General features: G+C 32.8%; 2 protein-coding genes across 2 annotated transcripts; one reads left to right on the plus strand and one right to left on the minus strand.

Moving 5' to 3' along the window:
* Positions 1-1,486: 1,486 nt before the first annotated feature.
* On the plus strand, positions 1,487-12,695 carry LOC115979355 (inositol transporter 4-like). The gene is made up of 6 exons (XM_031101370.1): positions 1,487-1,622; positions 1,894-2,300; positions 2,386-2,493; positions 3,525-4,127; positions 5,228-5,667; positions 12,620-12,695. The coding sequence occupies exons 1-6, from the start codon at positions 1,487-1,489 to the stop codon at positions 12,693-12,695; spliced, it is 1,770 nt and encodes a 589-aa protein (XP_030957230.1).
* A 1,177-nt stretch (positions 12,696-13,872) lies between these two features.
* Positions 13,873-17,284, minus strand: LOC115980744 (deacetoxyvindoline 4-hydroxylase-like). The gene is made up of 4 exons (XM_031102965.1): positions 17,234-17,284; positions 16,940-17,139; positions 14,595-14,916; positions 13,873-14,121 (listed from the first exon to the last, which is right to left on the minus strand). Exons 1-4 carry the CDS (start codon positions 17,282-17,284, stop codon positions 13,873-13,875), a joined length of 822 nt encoding a protein of 273 aa, XP_030958825.1.
* Between the last annotated feature and the right edge of the window lie 6,612 nt (positions 17,285-23,896).

Below are 23,896 nucleotides of genomic sequence, written 5' to 3' on the forward strand. Positions count from 1 at the left end.
GTGGGGAGGACGACGAGAGGCGGTGGGGCAGCAGACGTGGTAGTGCTACATGTGAATGCCGATCTCCACCGGCTTTGTCCTTTCGGCGGCCTCAATCTCCACCGGCGATGGGGCGGCAGAAGGGCTTTCTTTCTTTCTCCTGATCTGACCCAGCCTGGTGGTGGGGAGGACGACGAGCTCTCTCTCTCTCTCTCTCTCTCTCTCTCTCTCTCTCTCTCTCTCTCTCAGATCTGAAGCAAATGTGAGATGTTAGAATGTTCTTGAGGTGAAAAAGAAAATAAAAGAAGGGGGCTGGACACTTGTGTGGAGGAGAAAAACAAGAAAAAGAAAAAAAAAGAAAAGAAACGTGTCTGGATGAAATTGAAATGAAAGGAAGAAAAATAAAATAAAAAATAAAAAATAAAAAATTCTAATTGAAAAATACTAACACAATATTTTTATAATAAATTTTAAATAACAGATTGTTATTAGTTAATATTGACAAGTAAAAAAATAATTTCAGTGGTCGGTTCAAATTAGAACTAGTAACAACTTTCCACATAAACTTTGTTGTAAAAATATTGCGTAAAATGTTGTGAACATAACACTTTTCATTGAAAAATATAATTGCTAAAAAAAGAATAAATGATAATTAAAAAAATAATAAACAATGAATGAAGAAATAATATTTAAATGAGATAGAAAATGGGATAGAGAATCTGTTGAAAAGTGTATTTATTGAAAAAGTGGGAAGATAAAAGTTAAATGTCACTGTTCATCCTCCAAACAGTACAAAATTTTGTAGAAGCTGCTGGAGATGCTCTAAGAATTGTATATAGATTCAAATTATATTCCCTTTTTGATTTGGATTTTCTTTTTTAATTATTATTATTAGAAGGGCAAACGTAAAATAGCGATAATTCAAAGTCATTGGGGAATGCTCGAATAGCCAAGATAATAATATGTTATATATATTGCATTTTTTTTTTTTTTCATTTGCATTAAGATCCTACGTCTCAAACATCCACTTTTTCATGCTTTCTGAAAACTCAATTTTAAAGACAAAATTTGTTTCTTCAAAACTGCACAAGGATAAGTGATCTTTGTGGTTTTTCTTTTCTTAGTTTTTGTTCCTCGTTGAAATAATTGGCACTTCGATCTTCTGTAAATCTTTTTTATCTTCTTCGTTTAGTAGTTTATTAGTGATATTTAAACCAAATTTGTGTCTAATAGAAAGAAGTTGGCTTCGAATCCTGAGTCCTAATAACAAAAAGAAAAGGGGGTTGCCTTTCTATCTTTTATTTTTCTGCAACAGTTCCCTCTCTCTCACCGAACATATAATTTTTTTTTTTTTTTTTTAATTTAAAATTTTTTGTTTCATTTTGTTACAATCCCATGCTTTGCGTGAATGCTAGTTAATTTGTTATAATAATATGTTGTTTTAGGACATTCAGAAGGATCTTCTGATTAAAAAAAGAAAAAAAGAAGGATCATCTTTGCTCAAAAAATGGTGGAAGGAGGAGTTGTGGCTGTGAGCAGGACTGAGTTCTCTGAGTTTTTTCGGACTACATGGAAAACTCCACATATATTGCGACTTGCTCTGACCGCTGGTATTGGTGGTCTCCTCTTTGGCTACGATACTGGTACACCCTATCCCTTTTTCTCTAGTATTTTTTCATCCTTGGTTTCATGGTGAATATATATATACACTACGGTACGTATTGATTGGTAAGTTAGACACACACAGTTTTCCTCCAAACGAGTTAAAGGAATTTCCATAAACTCATCGTGTGGTGATTAATAAAACAATCTTTGTGTATTATTTAAGCAAGTCACGTGACTTGTGGATTATAAACCGGTAGTTTCATTGTGATTCATATTGTCATATTGTTCTTTCTTATGTTGGGTTTTTAGGTGTGATCTCTGGAGCGATGTTGTATATACGTGATGATTTCAGATCAGTTGACAAAAATACATGGCTGCAAGAGTTGATTGTGAGTATGGCAGTCGGAGCTGCCATCTTTGGTGCCGCTATTGGAGCCTGGATGAACGATAGTCTGGGACGAAAAAAGGCAATCTTAGCCGCTGATGTGCTATTTTTCGTAGGGGCGGTGATCATGGCAGTTGCACCAGCTCCATGGGTGATTGTGATCGGTAGGATTTTTGTTGGATTGGGTGTCGGTATGGCATCTATGACGGCGCCATTATACATATCTGAATCCTCCCCGACTCGAATTCGGGGAGCTTTGATAAGCATGAATGGCATCTTGATTACCTTTGGACAATTCGTATCATATTGTATCAACTTAGCCTTTACTTCGGTATTTCAAAATCTCTTCACTTTGACTTAATTTTTTTTTTTTTAATTATTTTATTTTGTTTTCTCATATTTTGATTCTTTTTCAGGTTCCGGGAACTTGGCGCTGGATGCTTGGAGTGGCCGGAATTCCCCCGGTTGTACAATTCATCTTAATGCTTTCACTACCTGAAACTCCTCGTTGGCTATACAAGAATGTGAGATAATTTATATGTAACTTTTATATCCATAGTTTAATAGATTAAAAGTATATATGCTTGTATAATTCCATGGTTCCAATTCTGATTTTACATATATGGGATAATTTTAAAATTCATAGCTCTTTAGAATGTCTATATAATAGGTTAAAGATAGATTGCCTTGAATTTTAGTTGATTTCTGATTGAATGTAACATTGGCTTTTTTTTTTTTTTTAATAAAATGTAGTAGGATTATGCTGATTGAATGTAGGTATGATTGTGTGGCTTTCTACTTGGTCGAAGGGGCCCAAATTTTGGGTTCATTGCAAAATGTTAACCAGCAATCTAGTTCATTGTTAATTTTTATGATTTTGTTCATTATTTATTCACATAAATAGTTTACAATTTTAGCATCTTGATTATTATTTATTCACATACAGTATAAACAAGTCCAATTCTATCTAAATTAGTCATTGTATTGTTTTTATAGGTGTATGTTGTGACAGCCAAATCCTAATGAAATTTTTTCCGTTTAGAAAATCCTTCTTTCTCAGACCATCTTCTCTCTAATCTCCCTAATTTATATCACTTATAGTGAATATTTCTAGGTTTGATCTAGATATTTTTTGTTTTATCTTACTGATCCTTGCTCTAAATGATTCCATACACAAATATTTTGGGTTCATATTTAGTCTCCTAGGAGTTCCTTTGTCACAGAAAAACTTTGAGTCAATACATTGCACAACTTGTACTCTACATGAATCACAAAACTGAACGTATATTATTTACTCATAAAATGTAATTAGATGAATGTACATGATTGTATACCATAGCTTAATTGAAGGTATATAAAATTCATTAGTTGCATAAAATAAAACTAGCCGAAGTTAGAATTAGAAGAAGTAAATTCTGACCATTCCTGTGAGATTACATAATATGCTGACCGAATATAGTAACAATTTGACTTCTTTTATTTAGTTTTGATTACAAACTCATGAATCATTATTCATTAGTTTTAAATTTCTTTTGTTTTACTTTCTTTTTACCAGAACCAAATAGAAAAAGCCACAGAAGGTCTGAAAACGATTTATCCAGCTGATGAGGTTGGAGAACAGTTACAGCTCTTGAAGCAGTCAATTGAGGAAGAGGAAGCTAATGAAGCTGCTATAGGGAATAATTTGATCACGAAATTCCGTAGCGCCATGCAACACCCCGAAGTAAGAAGAGCCTTAGCCGCTGGCGTCGCTGTCCAAGTTGTCCAGCAATTTGTTGGTATCAATTCAGTGATGTATTACGCTCCAACTATCATGCAACTAGCTGGTTATGCTTCAAAGACTGTGGCTATGGGACTGTCTCTTGTTACTACCGGGTTGAATACATTGGGTTCGTTCATCAGCTTGCTAGTTGTTGATCGATTTGGGAGGAGAAGATTGATGCTTGTTTCTCTAGTCCTCATTGTCGTTGGCCTTCTTTCGTTAGGTGTAGTGTTTTATGTCTCTTCTCAAAATGCACCACACATCAACAGCTTTGAGTCAACCAATTTTGGCAACAACACCATATGCGAAAAATACACTTCAAACCCTGATTCTTCCAGCTGGAATTGCATGGGCTGTTTGAAACAAAAATGTGGCTTCTGTGCAGCAAGTGACGAGGTCAGATTTCTTGCTCTCACTATTATAACACTCTTTAGAAAATGCTTAAATTATCACCAATTTTGTTAATGTACACTTACAAATTAACATGATAATGAATGTGATTGGTGTCACGACAATTTATTTTAACTATAGAAGGCTATTACTCGTTTTATTATTTAGATATGTGGTTTTCATGAGTATCATTATTTTCCTATGACCTAATGAAACGAGGAAATCTAGTGCCATGCATGAATTTTTGCCAATACAAGATATGATAAAACTAAAAACTTCTTGTCATTTGTCGTGCAATGTTGTTTACCAAGAAAGTGTTTTAAGTTTTGATTGGAGGGTGGTTTAAAACTTTAAATCATAGCCTATATTATCAAATTGTAATTTTTTTAAATTGCATTTTTTATGTACAATTTCTTACCATTATTCTATTTTCAGAATTAAAAAAGAAAAATCAAACAGGCAATATATCCAAAATAATTTTAGAAAAAAAAAGTTATTATTTGTCAAATAAATAGATCAAATTTTTTTCGAAGTTAAATTATCAAACACTCACATAATAAATCATCTAACTTCTAAGAACATTAATATAAAGATTAATATAAATTATCAGGAAAAAAAAAATATATATATATATATATAGATCATATTACTTCTTTTATTTATTTTTTATTTTTATATAAAATAGAATTTCTACTCTATCTTAATCTAAGTTTATATATGTGTAAAATTCCCTCTTAGACTTGAATCTCGGCCCTTGTTCTTCACATTCTACAAGCATTTATACTTGTAGAGTGACCATTGCACCAAAGGTACGTGGTGGGTAGATCATCTTACTTCTAAGAACACTAATATAAGACTGTGCAAACAATTTTCCATATTTGGTTATCTTAGTTGTCAATGCTTCTCCAAAATAATAAATCAAATTTTGAACTAGTCTTTTTGTTTTTTTAAAATTTAACACATTAATTTGTAAGATTAATCTACAAATTCATAGCTACTCGTACCCTTATACAATGTGCTTCATGACCTTCATGTATTGACTTTTCTCTCTCTCTCTCTCTCTCTCTCTCTCTCTCTCTCTCTCTCTCTCTATTGTCTGCAACTAGTTTGATCCAGGAGCTTGCTTGGATAATGAAAAGGATGTAGGAAAAATTTGTAAAAATGAACATCGTGTCTGGTACGATAAGGGTTGCCCTAGCAAATTAGGGTTACTCGCCGTGATACTACTAGCATTCTACATCATTGTTTACTCTCCGGGAATGGGAACCGCCCCGTGGATAGTCAATGCGGAGATATACCCGCTCAGGTTCAGAGGATTTGGAGGAGGAGTCGCGGCTATGTCAAACTGGTCGGCCAACTTGGTTGTCAGCATGACCTTCTTGACACTCACAGAGAATCTTGGTTCATGGGGCACGTTTATTTTGTATTCTGGTTTTTCGGCCATTGGATTTGTTATTATCTACTTTCTGGTTCCTGAAACCAAAGGTGTGTCCCTTGAAGAGATTGAGAAGGTTCTACGCAAAGGTTTCAGACCATGGCCACTTAAGCAAATTGATGATGATGATGCTAAACCTGCAAAATAAAGGTCATCAATTCACAAATTTGTGTGATGATAACTATTTTTTTTTGGAGAAAGATTTTGTGTGATGACTAATTCTCCATAAGGAAACTGTGTTTATTTGACGGTTGGTTGTAAATATATATATGACACTACGTATTTTCATATTTTATGGAGTATTTATAATATTTGTTTTATCCATGGTTATGATTATATTAAAATCCTGTATTGGGCTGCTGCAATATAACATGTTTCTGAAAAAAAAAAAGAATTCCTCAAAATTCTTAAGATAGTTTCAATTAAAATTTTATGCATTTATTTTAAAAGAGTGGATTAGATTTTAACCTTTTATTAATATTTAAAAACGTTGGATATCATTATTTTGGTCTCTATTTAAATTGTCGAGAATTCGATAAACTTGATTCAAAATAAATTATTAGAATTTTAGGAATTTTGCAAACCAGTAAGTAGTTACCCTAAAAAATCTAGAGAATATTAATCCCTTAAACTAATATGATCTTCGATTTTACTTGTAACAACACCTTAATTTAATACCCAATGAATACACGACAGGAACTTGGCTATTGGAAAGGAGTGAAAAGATGGAAGGACTAGAACATGGAACTCCGGTTAGATCTGAATTTGGTGTATTTGAAAGAGAAAAAAATGTTATGTCTATAATATTTCCATAGCAAATTTTAAGTAACAGATTGTTACAGGTTATTATTAGTGAGACAAAAACATAACTTTAATTGTAAGTTTAAATTAAAATTAATAACTACTAACCAATAATCACTTATGACTTGTTGTGAAAATGCAGAACTTCTCAATAGAGAAACGTGGGTTGGAGCAATGTTTCCATTAAATAATCCAAAAGGAAAAAGAAAAAGAAAAAAAAAAATGGGACTCTAGGAGGGACCTATGGAAGGATTGCGCATTAACAAGGTTAGCATCATATAAACAAAAAGAGAAGCATTGGATCATTTTACAATCAAAAAAAGAAAAGCATTGGAGAAAAAAAAAGATTAAGTTTATTATTTATTTTTAGAAATTGACTCTATCATTAATATAAGTTTTTGTTGAAGTTGGGACATCTAATAATATTTGTGGTACCCTCTTACCCAACAACCTTGGGCTAGTTGGGCTCAAGGCCCCAATGTATTTGTATCCTGGGTAAGGTTATTGGCCCACAATAGGAGATCCAAAAAGTGGTTTATGCTATGATAGATCATGCCTTAGTACTAATTTGTCGTTGGATTTTTTAGATTTAAGTTTGGCTGAGGATGCACCCAATTGGCAATTTCCCTTCTGAGATCCAAGCAAGACCTTTGTCCCCAAAATTGTATTCTCGCATTACTCTCGTGTCTCACTAACTCAAATTTCACCAAAACCCCTAAAATTGTATTCCTTTCCCTCTTTTATACTCTCCTCTTAGTGGAGCCCTCATGATAGCAGAATATTTCACACATGTGTAGACCCTACTATCTTTAGGGCTTAAGTGGCTCCCTATGTCCATCCCCGTGTCTATAGCACTATTTTTGTTTGTCACATCATTTATTAGAGGTGGGGCCCAAATTTTTTACATTGAGAAGATCACTTGGTAACTAGTGCCAAACACTAGTTTGGTGCTCAGCAACATGTCCATCCTTGAGTTACTTTGTGTCCTTGGTAGAGATAGTGGAGTTTAGCTTTTGGACCACATTTCCTAGCTAGGTCACCTTCCATTGGGCCTAGCCTAACTTCTGAATGGGTCTTCCTCCTTTCTCACCACAATATTCATGGTTGACCCCAAAAAGTAGGTGATGCCAACCGAGAGCATCAACTTTTTAGAACTGAATTTAAAAAAAAAAAAAAAAAAAAAATTCTAACCACCTTGGCTTGTGGATAAGATAAGATTAACTTCCCTTTTTTTTTTTTTTTTTTTTTTTTTTGAGTGAGTAGATAATATTAGTTTTGACAGATCACGAAGCAACCCAAGATTCAAAAAGATAAAATTACATAAGAACAAGGATGCACAGTCAGGTAATTCATTTCAGGATGCCCTAAATACTAATGAGTAATGAAAATATTTTAAAATTCCTATATACAAAAAGATACTATGGTTTCTATGTTTTGGGAGGAGAGAGATATAAAATAGGAGCAAAATTACATATTTAGCCCTATTTTTAACAGAAGTGGATTATGGAACCCTAACTGAGTTAACCTCAAGTGGGTAAAGCGTCAAATTTCAAACCACTAGAAGGCAACTTAAATTTTGACCAAACCGCAGGTGGATAAGTTGCAATTAGCCTTAATTATAATGATATTTGTGTTTCTCAGGAAAAAAATAATAATGATATATGCATAGTGAACACCCAATTTTTGAAAATTTTGAAATCACATCCTTATTTGAGAATAATTTGTTAGATCCACTAAACACACAATTAAAATCATTTGTCTCATACAGTCATACTCATTTGGAGAATCTGCAAGTTGTAATAAACTGATGAAAATTCGTAAAACACTTTTAGTAAGTTTTCTTTAAGGTAGTAATTTCCTAGCATAAACATAGGGAACAATGAAAATAGTAGTAACCGTTAATGAAAATGTTAAGAGAAGTGGAGTTGTGTATTCTTTTTGGGTTTGGCTTATCTTTAGTATCTTTTTTAACTAGATATCTCTTTTTATTTTAAAAAACGATGGCAAGTAGCAATGAGTTTTAATCTTCACTTTTTATTTATTTAGTGAATGATGTGATAGTTTCTTTTTAAAACAAAAAGAGATTCCAATTAAGAAAGTATTAAATGTACGCCAAACCCTTTTTTTTTTTTTTTAAGTATGACCTTAGAACTTCAAACCTAGTGTTGGTTCTTAATTTAAAAAATAAAAATAAATAAAAAAATCTAGTGTTAGTTTATTTTAAACTGCGGAATTAACACCTCTTGGCCAGTAATTGAGAGTAATTATTTAATTTGAGATTATTTTAGATTACAAGTTCTTAGTGGTTTAGCAATGTAACTAACCGAGGTTTTTAATCTTGTTGAAATTAGAGGAGTAAACAAATTAAACTAGCCTCTGAGCACGTACTCACGTGCATGTTTAGAGACTCTTCTATTTTTTTGCAAAACTTAATAATTTGAGATTACTACATTTTCCAATCTCAAAATATATCTAGGGGTGTGATGAGTGTTATGCATTTGTGGGTTTGTACCAAATATTATAATTATTAACCTTTGGTACAAACTACAAATGCATAACACTCATCACTTCCCTATGTATTTTGTGATTGGAAAATATAGCAATCGCAAATTATAATGAATTCAAATTATTAAGCTTTAACCCAAAAAAAAAAAAAAAACCTCTAAGCACACGCGTGAACTTGTGCTCAGAGGCTAATATTCCGTAATTATCATCATTTTTTGGCAATTTTGTTAATGCAATGATCAATGTTTTGATAATTGGAAGATAATGCTATAGTTCAGTATTAACCTTTAAGGAGAGAAAGAAAAAAAATCCTCTAAGCAAATCTTATAATGCTATAATTTAAAAATTATGCGGGTTATGGTAGAGAAGTTGGTGGAGCATTGTTTTGTGTTGCCTACTCTAATTGCTTTCCAATAGCATTTTCCATGAACCTATGAGAAGTAATCTAAGGAAAGAGAAGAAATTGTAATGAGAATTGAGAAAAGGAAAAAGAATGTTTTCAACAAAAAATAATAACAATAATGATGTACCACACATTTTTCCACAATTGTCCTATATGGCATATTATGATTGGTAGTCTATTCTCACAATTGTCCTACGTGACAAATTGTGATTGAATATTTATTATTATCACATAGATCACTATTTTTTTTCCACCATTTACAGTCTACCACATAAAACAACTATAAAAAAAATGTATATAAAAATGTGTAGTACTAATATTATTGAGAAAAAAAAAAAAAGAATAAAAAAGCATATATAAAGTGGGGCTACAAAGAGGCAAACATTCCAAAAGAAAACACCAGCATTCAATCTTTACAAAAAGCACATCACATTCACTAAAGAGAATGAGAGATATAAGGACTTCATGAAATAAGAATCAAAGAATGAATGTTAAAGAAAAATATATATATATATATACCGAAAGTACCCTAAACAAAAGGCGAGATTCTAGATTCCATCTTATTTTTGTTGTTGAGTTTGAGCTATTTGTCTTAAAAAGCTTTCCTCCTTGTATCATTACTTATTCAGCCACATGCATAACACCCATTTGAAATCCTTCTTCTTCTAAGAGGGCAATTTATAGTTACATATCTTTTAAGTAAATCAAACCCAAAAATAACTCTGCCATAAGCATGTTAATGCTATAAAAAAATTGAGATACCAATGTAACACACACATATAAGAAGAATTTGACTAATGGTTGATATTCACCAAGTGTGAGTATCAACTCTTACTCCATCTAGAGCTTTGGTGTTATTCCTAATTGACCTAGTCATCAGTTAAATCTAACACTTGTCTAACGTAATTCATGCATGCCAATTTTTGAATAAATCACCAATATGTTGCTATCCTTAAACAACTAAGAATTATGATAATGTAGGCATTGAAGATTGGTATAAAATTGAATTATCCATACAAATGGCACTATCAAAAAGCATAAAAAAATTCACAGAATTTAAGCAATAATAGATCTTGATGATTCTTAAATCAACTAAAATGTATATTAGATATTGATTTAACTTCTAAGCAATAATGATCATTATGGTAATTTTTAGATAACTCATAATGATTATTACCTAATCTACCTAACCAATTGTATTATACAAATATGCATTAGAAACAACTTCTCAATTATCAATGAAATTTTCCAAAAAATCTATCTAGGATGAATATCAACCCCATTTCAATATATTTATTTTTCAAAACTTAAATAAGTATTACTTTTCTTGACCAATGGGTTTAAGCTGCAAAAATTTCCTAGAGCTAATAAGATTTTCTCAATCCTGGAAAAACAAAAACAAAAACAAAAGCAAAATTGAGAGGATGCAAGAAGAAATGTTCTGATGTTTTTGACAATGATGATATCTCTTTGGGAGTGTGTGCGTGTGTATACATTTTTTATAATGCTTATATAATGATAAACTATAGGGTCTAAATGAGATACTTAATAAGACTCCAAGTTGGTATGCAAAATCAAATTGCAATTGTGCCTCTAGTAGTTATTCTCTAATCATGAATGGATACCTTTTGTGATTTAAGTTGTGAATTACATAATAGGATTGTGAGTTTGCTAATCTTCCAAATCACCTATCACAAAACTTAATGCCATTGACTTGCTAAACAAAATTACTAAAAACCATAAAACTATCATTTTCTTTTAGTATTCAAGCAATAACTTTGAAATATTTTTTATTATATGTTACAACATAAAAGGCATTGAATGAGGTAAATAAGATAATAAAATAGATAAATAGTACCTAAAAGGAGCACTAAAGGGGAACACGTTACTTTATAGCACAACTAAAAGTCTGAAATAAACATAGAATATCATGCCCACCATCAAATTGCAGTGCTATCAAACTGTAGTAAGACCAAGTATCAAAGTTTTCTAAAGACACATAACCTAATATTGTGACTTCTTCGGTGTGTGAACCTCTCAATTTATAAGCTTTTCCATCCATCATTCTCTTCCAAAATAGACCTTAAAAGTATGAGAAGATTAAGAAAAATGTTTGAAATAACTTGGTATATTACACTATAATTTAGGTAAATCATAAACTTTAATCATTCACAAATTGAAAAGAAATCATCTCAATTGAGTTAAGTACCGCATCAAGCCTTGAATAACTTAATTTTCTCATGTGATTGCATAACAGATTCTCTACTTGTCACCTTAACTTGCTGAAATATTATGGTATTTAAATATCAGAAGTAATCCACAATTCATAGATTAGCAAAGTAAGCTGACAAATGTAATCTTAAAAAAAAAAAGGCTTCAAAACTGGTTGCAATTCCTTTTTTTGTAACCAAATGCCTATTGTTAACACTCAATACTTTATCATCAGATTTGAAGCAAAAACTACAACAACCAATTCCAAATAATGAGTTGGGTAATTTTTTTTTTTAAATTCTTTAATTGTCTAGAGGCATAAGCAACCTAGCTAATCATGTTTTTACATGCCACAAACATTGAGAAAAGAAGGCCAACAAACATAGCTCACCCTGATTAAATCAACAACACAACATCACATTCTTTACTTTTCTTTTCCTTACCAATCTCCATGTATTATGACTTCTAGAATAACAACAAAAAATCACTTAGGAATTTTATCAAACATCTAGTTTATGTGTAAGAGAAACAACAATACTTAATTGGTTTCATGGAGGTTGGTGTCGCATGAACGAAAAAAATGCATGTATTACAACCATTACTACCAACAAAAACCTAAACAACCACATGAACAAAATTTTGACGGTTAACAACAATAATAGACCAATCTAAAATATCGTCTCAGTACCAATACGGCAATACCAACATTAGTGAAAACATAATAAGACAGATAAACCATTCTTATTCTCTAAAATCGTTTTTATGAACAAATACACCAATTTGGTTTGGAATGGGTGTGCCAAAATGCTGTCTTTTTGTTTGATTGGGTAATATGTTCAGATTGTATTAGTTTATAAAACAAAAAGTTTGATGTTAAGGGGTATGAATGAATCGAATAAAAGAAAAGAAAAGAAAAAAAAGCATTACTGCTTCATTGGCGTTGTTGGTGTTTTTGTGTTAACCATGTCAAGCTCCTCGTACTCCTCCATCTCTGCCTCCCTCTCTCTCTCTTAAAAAAATAAAATAGAGATATTAGGGGTGACAACATAGAAAATCAAAACCTAATGTAACCCAAATTCCTAAATATAAATCAATCCAACCAAATTACCTAAAACTATGTCATAATTCATTCCCAGATCTCAGGAAAAAAAAAAACAAAAAAACAAAAAAAACAAACAAACAAACAAAACAAAACAAAAAAACAAAAAAAAAACTTTAACCATGGTAGTTTCGAAGATCTTATGGTAACGATGCACCTTACGGATTGTATCTCTATGTCCTTGCGGTTCTGGTGGTATGAGTATGCCGAGGGAATAGTTGATGCTGGTTGGCCTTGGTGTGGCTTACAAACTTTGTCTCTCTCCCTCTCTACCTCTGAATCTCAAGCCTTTCCATATATTAAGTTTTTAACTGGTTGGTTTTTTTTATATCAAGAAACTATTAAACGGTGTGGTGTTTGAACGTTTTGAAACAGTATAGAAAAGACCAATGTACTGAGAATTGAAGCAATAGCAAATAGAAAAAATGATGGTAATGGTAAAAAGAAGATTAACATTGAGTTGAGAGAATTGGAGAACTGAAGAAGAAGCAATTTGAGTTTGAAAACCAACTACGAAGAGTATGGTCCTATTTTGTAGATAGTGTTTTATGTAGAAGTTAAATAAGCATTTTTACCAAGTTTTGCTCCTACTTAACATAGGGTGTAGGGCTATTTAGGAATTAAAAAAAATCCGATCTAAACAAGATAAGCTACCTAAATAGTAGTATAGATAAATGTCAAAGCAGAGAGAGAAAAAAGATAATACACTAGGATTACATGATTCAACCTATATAGAGGAAGCTTTTAACGGCTACATTGTTACTATACGACGAAATGCGTAATATAAAAAATCCTGATAAGGTATATATATATATATATATATATATATATATAAATGCTACAAGGTCTTAGGTTATATGTAGATGAGTTTATGCTAATTAAATTGGGCCAGTTGGACCAATACATAATAAACCATTATATTATCTTTTAACAAATCTAATTCAATATTCTTCTTTTGGTATTATAAAATAAATATTATATTATGATGCACACTTCACTACTAAACGTAAAGCAACTAGACCAAAAAAATTCAGTACTAAACTTGCTTTAAAATAGTTTGACTAATTGATGAAAAATGGAAAACCAACTGTAGGTATATTCAAGCTTCAGACACACAATTGATAATACACATGCACGCTTAGGCACGCACATAATACTTAGAACAACACAAAGTTATTATGGTTTGCAAGACTGTGAAATAGAAACAGATTATTCAATGGGACTAAAATGGTTCTGAAAATACTTCAGGCATATACTCACTATTTGCCTAATTATTTAGTTTTTTTTCTTTCAAGATTCAGAGTCTCACATATGAAAGTGCTGGGCTGCCAAGTTCTTTTAAGACATAATCTGCAACATAGTCTCTGACCAGTGTTTCCCTGTATAGAGCAGGATTGTCATCTGATAACAATTCCTTTATTGGACCATAAACCCTGTTAAATGGCTGCAAATGAGTGCTGACGAAACATGACACTGATATTCTTGGGCCTACAAGGTTTGTCAGGACTCTATGCTTGGAGATTTTGAACTTGTCATTAGAGATAAGCTGCACCAAAACAATGCTATCAATCACATGTAATATAATTGAATAAGGTAACCAGTATCATTATTGATGGTAATCCTAGATATGGTGATAATCCTTCCAGATATTGTAATGCGATAATTAATGTTATGTGCAAAATTTATTTTTTCACAGTAAATTTTACAATTAATGAAATAGTTGGTTGTAAGTAGTGAATAGATGACATTTAAAGAGTTACTACTTCTCTCGACCACCTTAGCAATTATAAAATTTGTGTCTATAACATTATTAGTAGTATGATTCTCTCTCACGTAAGATCTAATATAATTGGGTGGGTTCACTGGGTTGATAAATAAATTGCAAAATTTAACACTTAATCTTAAATTTGTGAACCTTCTTTTTGGTTTTTGAAAAGAAAAGAAGAGTGTATGGTTTGCTGCAGAAAACAGAAAATGCAGAAACTTGTAGCAAACATACGGTTGATATAGATTCCAAACCTGAAAGAAGTCACCAAGGTTAACTACCAAAGCTCCAGTCTTAGGAGGGATATCAACCCACTGATTTTGATAATGGACTTGGAGGCCTCCAATTTGGTCTTGTAGAAGAATAGTGAAGAAATCAGGATCTGTATGCTCATTGGCTCCTTTTGTTTGGTCAGGCTCAGGGCATGCCGGATGGTAGTAACCTATAAGGCTGTGCCCGACACCACACTCCATCTCAATCAGGTGATTAGGTTTGAGCCCTAAGGTCTCTGATAGTAACTCCAAGAGGGTAAATTTCAGCCTTGTTTGATGCTCTGAATAACTTATCATAATATCCCTGCAATTTGTTTTTGTACATCACTAGACAAAAAATTGTTAAAGATCAACATGCAAGTTAAATTCATTGGTTAGTGTTTGTGGGATTTGGCTTTTTTATTATCATTATTATAGCGGTAGAGTTTTAAGTAGTTTGGATTTGGTTGTTTGTTATTTGGAACCCTAATTAAGTAAGAAAGTTTGGCTTTTTTTTTTTTTTTTTTTTAAGAAATAAACTAACTGTTAAAGATACACACGCTTAATTATACTCTCCCACAAAGCTCAAAGTTAGGTTCTTTCTTGGTAAAACTAACTACTCTTTAGTTCAAAAAATATCTCACCTATAATTAGATAATAAATATGTGACATTTATTTTATTTGTAAATTATGGGAAAACTTGCTACAATATTTGAATTTTACAAAGGAAAACATGCAAATAATTTAAAAACAGTTATTTTTGGACTTTTCTTTTATTGATTTATCAAAAGATTTTAAGACTAAAATATTATTTTCATCCATAAAATTTCCATGATACTCGTTTTTCATCCATAAACTTTTGAAAATACTCTTGTTTATGTCCGTTTTTCAACCTCCATTAACTTTTAATCCTTCATGTCCTAATGGAATGCTGAGGGGGTATATTTTTAATTAGCTATAAATTAATAACATGATATGGACCAATTTATTTTTATTTTTCACATGGCACCAAATAATTTATCATTACTATTTTTCATATTCTTGCTTCTTCATCTTCTTCCCCAAAAAAATCACATTTTTTTACAATTTCTCACTTTCTAAACGCCCCCCGCCCCCCCCCCCCCCCCCCCCAAACACACACCAAAAAAAAAAAAAAAAAAAAAAAGAAGGGAACCAAAATGGTAGATATCTGGCACTAATGCCACCAAGATCCAAGTATGTTTGTAAAGTAACCTTCTCTCACTCTTATCATTTTGATACCTTTCCTAGTCGCCTTTTGCCATATAAAATACAAACAAACTCTGATACCAATTGACGCAGAAAGGAAATTGTTGCAAGGGCTAAATCTTATTCTAGCTTGATGCAAATCCTTAAATTTAGAAAGAATGCGTTGAATACACAAGGAAGAACTCTGGAATTCAATAGAAATAATGATAATTACAATTTTATTGAAAGTGAGTTGTTCCTTTTCACTTTAAAGATACAGGCCTATTCAAAAACTCTAGAAAAGTTATTTTTCAAGTAAATATTCTTAAACATATCCTAATCAATACAAGACGATAATAAAATACTAACAAGTCCTAACATCAATTGACTCAGAATGGAAGCATGAAAAGGCCAAATCTCGTTCTAGCTAAACACAAATTCTTAATTTCAAATGTGGTTCCTTGGGTCCATAAGGAAAAATATAGAATCCACCAAAATGAAAATAAGAAATACATCTTTAAAATTTTTATTTATGAAATTCTAAATTTTGACTTATTTAAAATCCTATAAAAGACTTGATGGACAAAAAAAAACTACTTTGTAAGAGATCTTAATTGATACCTTACCATAGAAGGACCCATATTTAACTTAAAAATTATTTAAAAGACCTAAATTCAAGGAAATAACAATTTAAAATCTAAAATTTCTAAAATCACATGAAAATATCAAATACAATTGATAAAAATATACACCTACATTTTGTCCTACATCAAAGTGACATTAATAACCTTAATTGTTACATTAGTTTGTAAACTTAGTAGCTCTACCATTTTGTTTTGTTGATATTTTGTTAATACTAAATACATATATATATATATATATATATATATATATTAGTTTTGATTTTAATTTTAAGAACAAGTTTTAAAATCCTGGATAAAGAGTAGGCAAAGTTTATAAAACTATTACACCAATGTTGATATTTTGGTAATATTCTGTTTATAGGAACCTAGGCCGAAGGCTGCAGGAAGTTCCTCGGAATTTGGAGCCTCAGGAGCCATTGTACAAAACAAAGTTTCTTTCCAACTCACAGCTTTTGCCTGATTATCAAATGTACTCACAGATCTCACCTTCTTATTCACGTCTCGCGTGTAGTACTCCCTTTTAACTTCAATTGGTTGTTCATGACATCTTCAGAGATCCCATGGTTCACAATCTCGAAGAATTCCCATGTCTCTGAAGCATGCTGAATTTCCTCAATGATTTGTTTGCGTCGGAGACCACCTTCGTGGATGCCTTTGAGGTCAATCTCTGGAATCTGAACTCTGGAGGTGAGCTGAACCTGAACATAAAGTCTGAGAAGAGAGTTTAGTAGGTATGACAAACTCCTGAGGGATTTTCACTATCCCATTGTCAACAAGTAATTTAACACCCACCTTTGTATCATCAAAGACTCTCAGCTCTCTCTCTATCGTTGTCCAATGCATCTTGGACTGAATTTTGGTGCAGTTGGGTGTCCTCCATTTTTCTGGTAGTATTTTTAGTTTCAACTTTCAAGAACTCGCATCAAATTCAGGAATCACAATGAGATTAAAATGTTTTATTATAAACTTTAAGGAAGTGGGAGGACGAGATTAGACAAGACAACAATGAGCTGAGCACTTTGAGTTTGAGTGGACATGTGACGTGCCAATATAAGGTGATTTATTTGCTTGAAAATGGTAGGATATTTGTCGCTTCTTTTGTATTTATATAATGTAAGTTTATATTGTAACTACAATGAAAACAAATAAATATCCTCACTAGAGTAGAGTCAGCACTTTCAGTAGAGTCCTCCAAAGTTTTTAGGGTAATTCCAAGTGTAATTATTTAGATTTTATCCATTCATTTGAATTAAAGAGGATTTTATTCTGTCACACCAACACGGTAATTCTTTTATTTCAAAATGGATTAATAAAATTTGTTAAGAATATATGGTATAAATATACATTAATAACAACAAATTAATTATCCGAATCCTTACTCGTTGGAGATCAAGAAAAGAAAAAAAAAATCCGTACTCTTTATTCTCTCATTCTTTGAGTGTTTCTAAAGGTAGTTAGAATAAAAAATTTGGACTCAAAATTCTATCTTTCAAACATGAAAATTATTCTGGATATAAATTAATTTTTAGCCGATAAGGGATTACCTACATTGAAGCATATATCTAATAATGGCTCTAGCGAGGGTTAATATTTAGTTAGATCATAGTCAAGGGCTTTAACGATTGTGGTAGATATAACTCCAAATGATCCTAATCCTTACTCGTTATTCTTTCATCATTTGAGTGTTTCTAAGGGTAAATAGAGTAGAGAATTGGACTCAAAATTCTATTTCACAAACACAAAAATGTTACATAAATACTTGATTTTAAACTAATAGTGGATCACCTATGTTGAAGCATTCATCTATTAAAGGCCATAGTGAGGGTTTATATTTAGTTAGATCATAATCAAGGGCATTATCGGCGGTCCATTTTGGCTAAATAAGAGAGAATAGTATAAATAGAGGAATGAGAATCCCAAAATTTGTTGTACTTGCCCAAAAAAAGTGTCATTCTATGATTTTCCCTCTACCAACATGATCATGTTAGAATTGGGCTTCCATTAATTAGACTTTTGGATTCATAAAATGAGTTAGATGTGAGTCAACTAATATACTTGGAAGGCCCATTAATATGATGTGGTCATATTTAGTATTGGGCCTTGATAAACATTGTTTTATTGGGCTTATGTCATAGTCTAATATGGGCAAAAATGGCCCATTAGCATTAATTTTTGAAATATTTAGCAACAGAGCACTGTTTCGGAAATAATTAGGGAAATACCACTTTTTCCGAAAACGCCGCTATAGGGCTCGAAAACGTCACTATAGGGCTTAAAAAACGCCACTATAAGGCCCCTTGAACCTGTTATGGGGACTTAAAAAAAATTTTTGCAGGAAAACGCCGCTATAGGGCCCAAAAACGTCACTATAGGGCTTAAAAACGCCACTATAGGGCCCCTTGAAACTGTTATGGGACTTACAAAAAAATTTTGCAGGAAAACGCCGCCATAGGGCCCAAAAACGTCACTATAGGGCTTAAAAACGCCACTATAGGGCCCCTTGAACCTGTTATGGGACTTATAAAAAATTTTTTCAGGAAAACGCCGCTATAGGCCCGAAAAAGTGGTACATTGCTATATAGTTCGGAAACAGTGTTTCTGAGCAAATTATTTCCAAAATTGATGGTAATGGGCCATTTTTGCCGTCTAATATGAGGTAGAGTGTAGTGTTTTAAACTTTATATATGATGGTGGATATTTACTGTATATAATATAAGGCTAGGTCTCCTCTCCACTCCAAATGTTAGACAAAACCCTAGATCTCATCCTTTTAGAAATTAGGGTGGCTTGCCCCATCGAAAGCCGTCTTGTAAGGAGGCGCATGGAGAGGAAGATCTTCCTAAGCCATGTACTGGGTGTGCACATGCGTGTCTATTGCTATTGGTATTACAACAGGTTTGCTCAAGGTATACAGAGGTACATCTCTAAACTTTATAGATTAATTAAATATCTATATTCTAATATCTAGTATGTATATGCTTTTTAATTCTTACAAATCAATGGTTAAAATCTTGTGAAAGAGTAATTCTAGGATCATATTCTTTACCGCACAATTTTGTACAATTAATTTATGTGGTAGATTATGATTAGTTACCTATCACTTTCACATGAACCCAATACTTTTTCTCCATCAGTTACAACTTACCACATCAAAATTATTGCATAAAAATGTGAGATCCTATACCTTTTTTTCTAGTGAAAAGCATATTATTTTTCCCGTAAGCCATAACCAAAAGAAATAATAATAAAAATCAAAACTTAAAGATTTTCCCTAGTATTTTAAATATTTTTTGGGTGATAAAGAAGATATGCCCTAGATGGAAAGATAAGGCTTCCCTTAGAGCATTCCCATCAGGTATGTCAAATGCCAAATATTTGGCATTTGACACACCAAATACTAAAAAACCACTCTCATCAGGTGTTTTAAATGCCAAAATATAAAGTGTATACAAGAGTCTTTTGGCTGAATATTGTTGAATTTGGAATTTATTTGCGTTATAGGCACTGTTCCAAGTTAATTAGGGAATTGAGAAAAGAGAGTGAATTTCGGCAACGGTGTTGCTGAAATTCAACAAAAGTATGAGAGATAAAGAGAAAAAGTTAGAGAGAGAAAATTTTGAATTTCGGTAATCACACTACTGAAATTCTATTGCCCAAACCTACTGATTGAGTGGCTCGAAGTGTGCTAGTGCTAGGCAGGTGCCCAAAGGGAAACTAATTGTGGCAATCCCATTGCCAAAATAGGGGGCAAAAAAATTTGGCAATTGTGGCAATACCATTGCCAAAAATGGGAGGAAAAAAAAAAAAAAACGGTTGCTGAAATCTGGGGAGGAATTAAAAAAAAAAAAAGTGCTACGTCCATAATATTTTCACAACAAATCACAGGCGATTAATTATTATTAGTTTAAATTTGAATTTAACACTAAGATTACTTTTTTAATCTAACAATAATAACCAGTAACAACCTGCCACTTAGGATTTGTTGTAAAAATGTTGTGAAAATGTTAATGACATATCATTTCTCATTAGTTCCTTAGCTATTGGAAATCCTATGTCTTTGAAACTATAGCTGTGTGCTCCAACCATCTTAGGGATTATAATCAAGTTAGAAAAAAAAAAAAAAAATTGAAGTCCATTTGCACTGAAGAGAAAGTACATTCACTTACACAAGCTTTCAACTTCAACCTTGGTTGTGTCACTGAGTGCTCCAACCACTATTTTTTTTTTCTTCCCATTTTCAGCAATGGCATTGCCACAATTGCCACAATTTTTTCCATAATTGCCACAATTTTTTTCCCTATTTCGGCAATGGCATTGATACAAACCAATTGTAAAATTTTTTTTTTCCTCCTATTTCAGCAATGCCATTACCACAAATCCATTCCACAATTTTTTTTTTTTTTTGAGAAATGATATGTGCACACTATTTTTACAACATTTTTACAACAAATCCTAAGTGGCAGGTTGTTACTGGTTGTTATTGTTATATTAAAAAAGTAATCTCAGTGTTAAATTCAAATTTGAACTAATAATAATTAATCACTTGTGATTTGTTGTGAAAATATTGATGATGTAGTACTTTTTTTTTTTTTTAATTCCTCCCCAGATTTCAGCAACCACCTTTTTTTTTTTTCCCCTCCCATTTTCGGCAATGGCATTGCCACAATTGCCAAAAAAAAAAAAAAAAATTCCCCCCTATTTCGACAATGGCATTGCCACAATTAGTTTCCCTTTGGGCACCCGCCTAGCACTAGCACACTTTGAGCCACTCGATCAGCAGGTTTGGGCAGCAGGATTTCAGTAATGTGATTACCGAAATTCAAAATTTTCTCTCTCCAACTTTTTCTCTTTCTCTCTCATACTTTTGTTGAATTTCGACAACACCATTGTCGAAATTCACTCTCTTTCCTCAATCCCCTAAATAACTTAGAACAATGCCTATAACGCAAATAAACTCTAGATTCAGCAATATTTAGCCAAAAGACTCTATATGTACAGTAAATTGTAAATGATATGTTAAGATAATAAAGTAGCCTTTTTAATGTGTTAAAATGACTTTTTTTTTACAATGCCTGATGGGAATGCATATATATATATAACTAAGCCAATTACAACACGTGGGAAATTTTAATTTGGTGGGTGGACTATTAAACAAGATTGACGTGATCTATCAAGTGCAACTAATAATTTATGGAGGTTTTTGCTATTTTTCCCTAGATTGACTTGCGAACATTGGAGACGACACATGACAACACACATTCTAAAATAATCATATGTCACTTCCATATCCCTTATTGCGAACATTGGAAGTGATAAATAATTATTTTAGGATGTGTGTTGTCATGTGTCGTCTCCAATGTTCGCAAGTCAATCCATGGAAAAATAGCAAAAACCTCCATAAATTATTAGTTGCACTTGATAGATCACGTCGATCTTGTTTAGTAGTCCACCCACCAAATTAAAATTTCCCACATGTTGTAATTGGCTTAGTTTTATATATATATATATATAAGAGCACTAGTATCACATGTGCCAAATGCTAAATATTTGGCATTTGGCACACCAAACACTAAAAACTCTCCCGAATCAGAGCATTCACATGAAGGGTTTTACAAATTTTAGCATTTAACAACTCAAAAAGCCACTTTATAACATTTAACATCTCACTTTATAATACACCCAACATCAAAGCTTTATGTTTTTTTACAACTTCATTTAAATATTCTTTCTTTATTATTTTTTATTCCTTTTTTATTTTTATTTTTTTCATCCTCTCCCTCTTTGTCTCACTGTCTCTCTCTCCCTCTCTGTCTCTCTTTCTCTCTCTCTTTCTCAACCCAGCAATCCTACCTACCACCAGTTACCAGCTACCACAATTCCAACAACCACCACAATACCAATAGCCACCATGCCCAAAACTCAAACATTACCAATAAACACCATGAATCCACCACCCACAAACCCAACCACCAACCAAAAACCCACCACCCTACCACAACCTCCACAAACCTACCACCCATGCCACAACCAACAAAAACCCACGCACCATACCTAAACCCACCAAGCCACAAATCACATTTCACACAACCCAAACACATGAAATCTAGCTAACAACCACCATGATGCCCACGCCAATGACCAACAGATCTCCTAGTCGATGACCCATGCCGGTCAGAGACCCATGAACCCACCAAATCACAAAATCAAATCACCCTGCCGAAATCAAAACACAAAACCCACCAAAATCATATCACACCTACCAAAATCAAATCCCAAAATTAGCCACACTTGCCGAACCACCGTCACCCAAACCTACGAAATCAACCCAAACTCACACTTGTTGAATAACCGAACCATGAAATCAACCCAGACCCATGAAATCACGAACAAGGACTATCCACCACCACCCATGAAATCAACTCGACCCACAAAGAAATATCAACAATCAAAGAAAGAGAAGGAGAGTCAGAAAGAAAGAGAAAGAGGAGACATAGACAGAGACAAAGATGGAGAGGCAGAGAGAAAGAGAAAGAGAAAAGAAATAGAAAAGGAGAGGCACAGCATAAGAGAGAGAAAGCGATAAAGAAAGAAAAATAATAATAAAAAATACTAGCACCTTGCTACAAGAAGGTGCTAATAGTAGCAACTTACTGTAGAAAGATGCCAAAACTTTTAAGTTTTAGCACCTTTGATGTAGAGTATGTTTTAGGGTTTTAAGCTATAAAATAACAGTACAGCATCAAGGTACCGAGATCCATTTGGGCCTTGAACTCTAACCCAACAGCATGGCCCATGGCCCCAATCTCTTTCTACCCAAAACCCCCGTCTAAACCCACATAAACTGCAGGCCCAAGTTTTGTCACCTGGTCCTTGCTCGGCAAACCATTCCCGAACAATAAAGAAAGAATAATGTCTAAACACACCATTCATAGCATGCCCGGCAACGCCCAGGGAAACACCATTACCGGGCATGCCTACTCGAGTTGGAACCAAGTTCCAAGGCCACTCCCACCTAACCATCCACTTACAACTAATGATATTGGACCTCCAATTGCACTAACTATGGCAGTAATCATGATCTCTCCACTAATCTAGAGCTATAAATATGAGAAGTTGAGGAAAGGAAATGGTTGTTGAAAGGTTCTCAGGGAAACAGAGAGCAGAGAAAAAGAGTGATTCAGAGAGAAAGATAGAGAAAGAGAGGCAGCTTCACTGAGTCTCTATGCCTAGAACAATCCAAAGTAGGAAATTCTAAACCCACATTACAAATAAGTTGCGAGCCCAAGTGAGGTTAGGTCCAAAAGCCTCATTTTAGGCATGCATAATAACATTTTAGCATTTTTCACATCTTTGATGAGAATGCTCTCACATGTTGTAAATGCTAAAGGTTTTAGCATTTGTGAATATTAAAATTCTAATAATACAACTGTACGAACAAAAATGCTAAATCATTTT

Source organism: Quercus lobata, chromosome 3 (assembly GCF_001633185.2).
Source record: "Quercus lobata isolate SW786 chromosome 3, ValleyOak3.0 Primary Assembly, whole genome shotgun sequence".
Lineage (NCBI taxonomy): Eukaryota > Viridiplantae > Streptophyta > Magnoliopsida > Fagales > Fagaceae > Quercus > Quercus lobata.

Coding starts and splice junctions, on each gene's coding strand:
- LOC115979355 (XM_031101370.1), top strand. CDS start 1,487: ATGGTGGAAGGAGGAGTTGTGGCTGTGAGCAGGACTGAGTTCTCTGAG. Junction 1,623..1,893: donor CCTCTTTGGCTACGATACTG/GTACACCCTATC, acceptor TTGGGTTTTTAG/GTGTGATCTCTGGAGCGATG. Junction 4,128..5,227: donor TCTGTGCAGCAAGTGACGAG/GTCAGATTTCTT, acceptor GTCTGCAACTAG/TTTGATCCAGGAGCTTGCTT.
- LOC115980744 (XM_031102965.1), bottom strand. CDS start 17,284: ATGCATTGGACAACGATAGAGAGAGAGCTGAGAGTCTTTGATGATACA. Junction 17,140..17,233: donor GAGTCTTTGATGATACAAAG/GTGGGTGTTAAA, acceptor CTTTATGTTCAG/GTTCAGCTCACCTCCAGAGT. Junction 14,122..14,594: donor ACCTTGGTGACTTCTTTCAG/GTTTGGAATCTA, acceptor GTTTTGGTGCAG/CTTATCTCTAATGACAAGTT.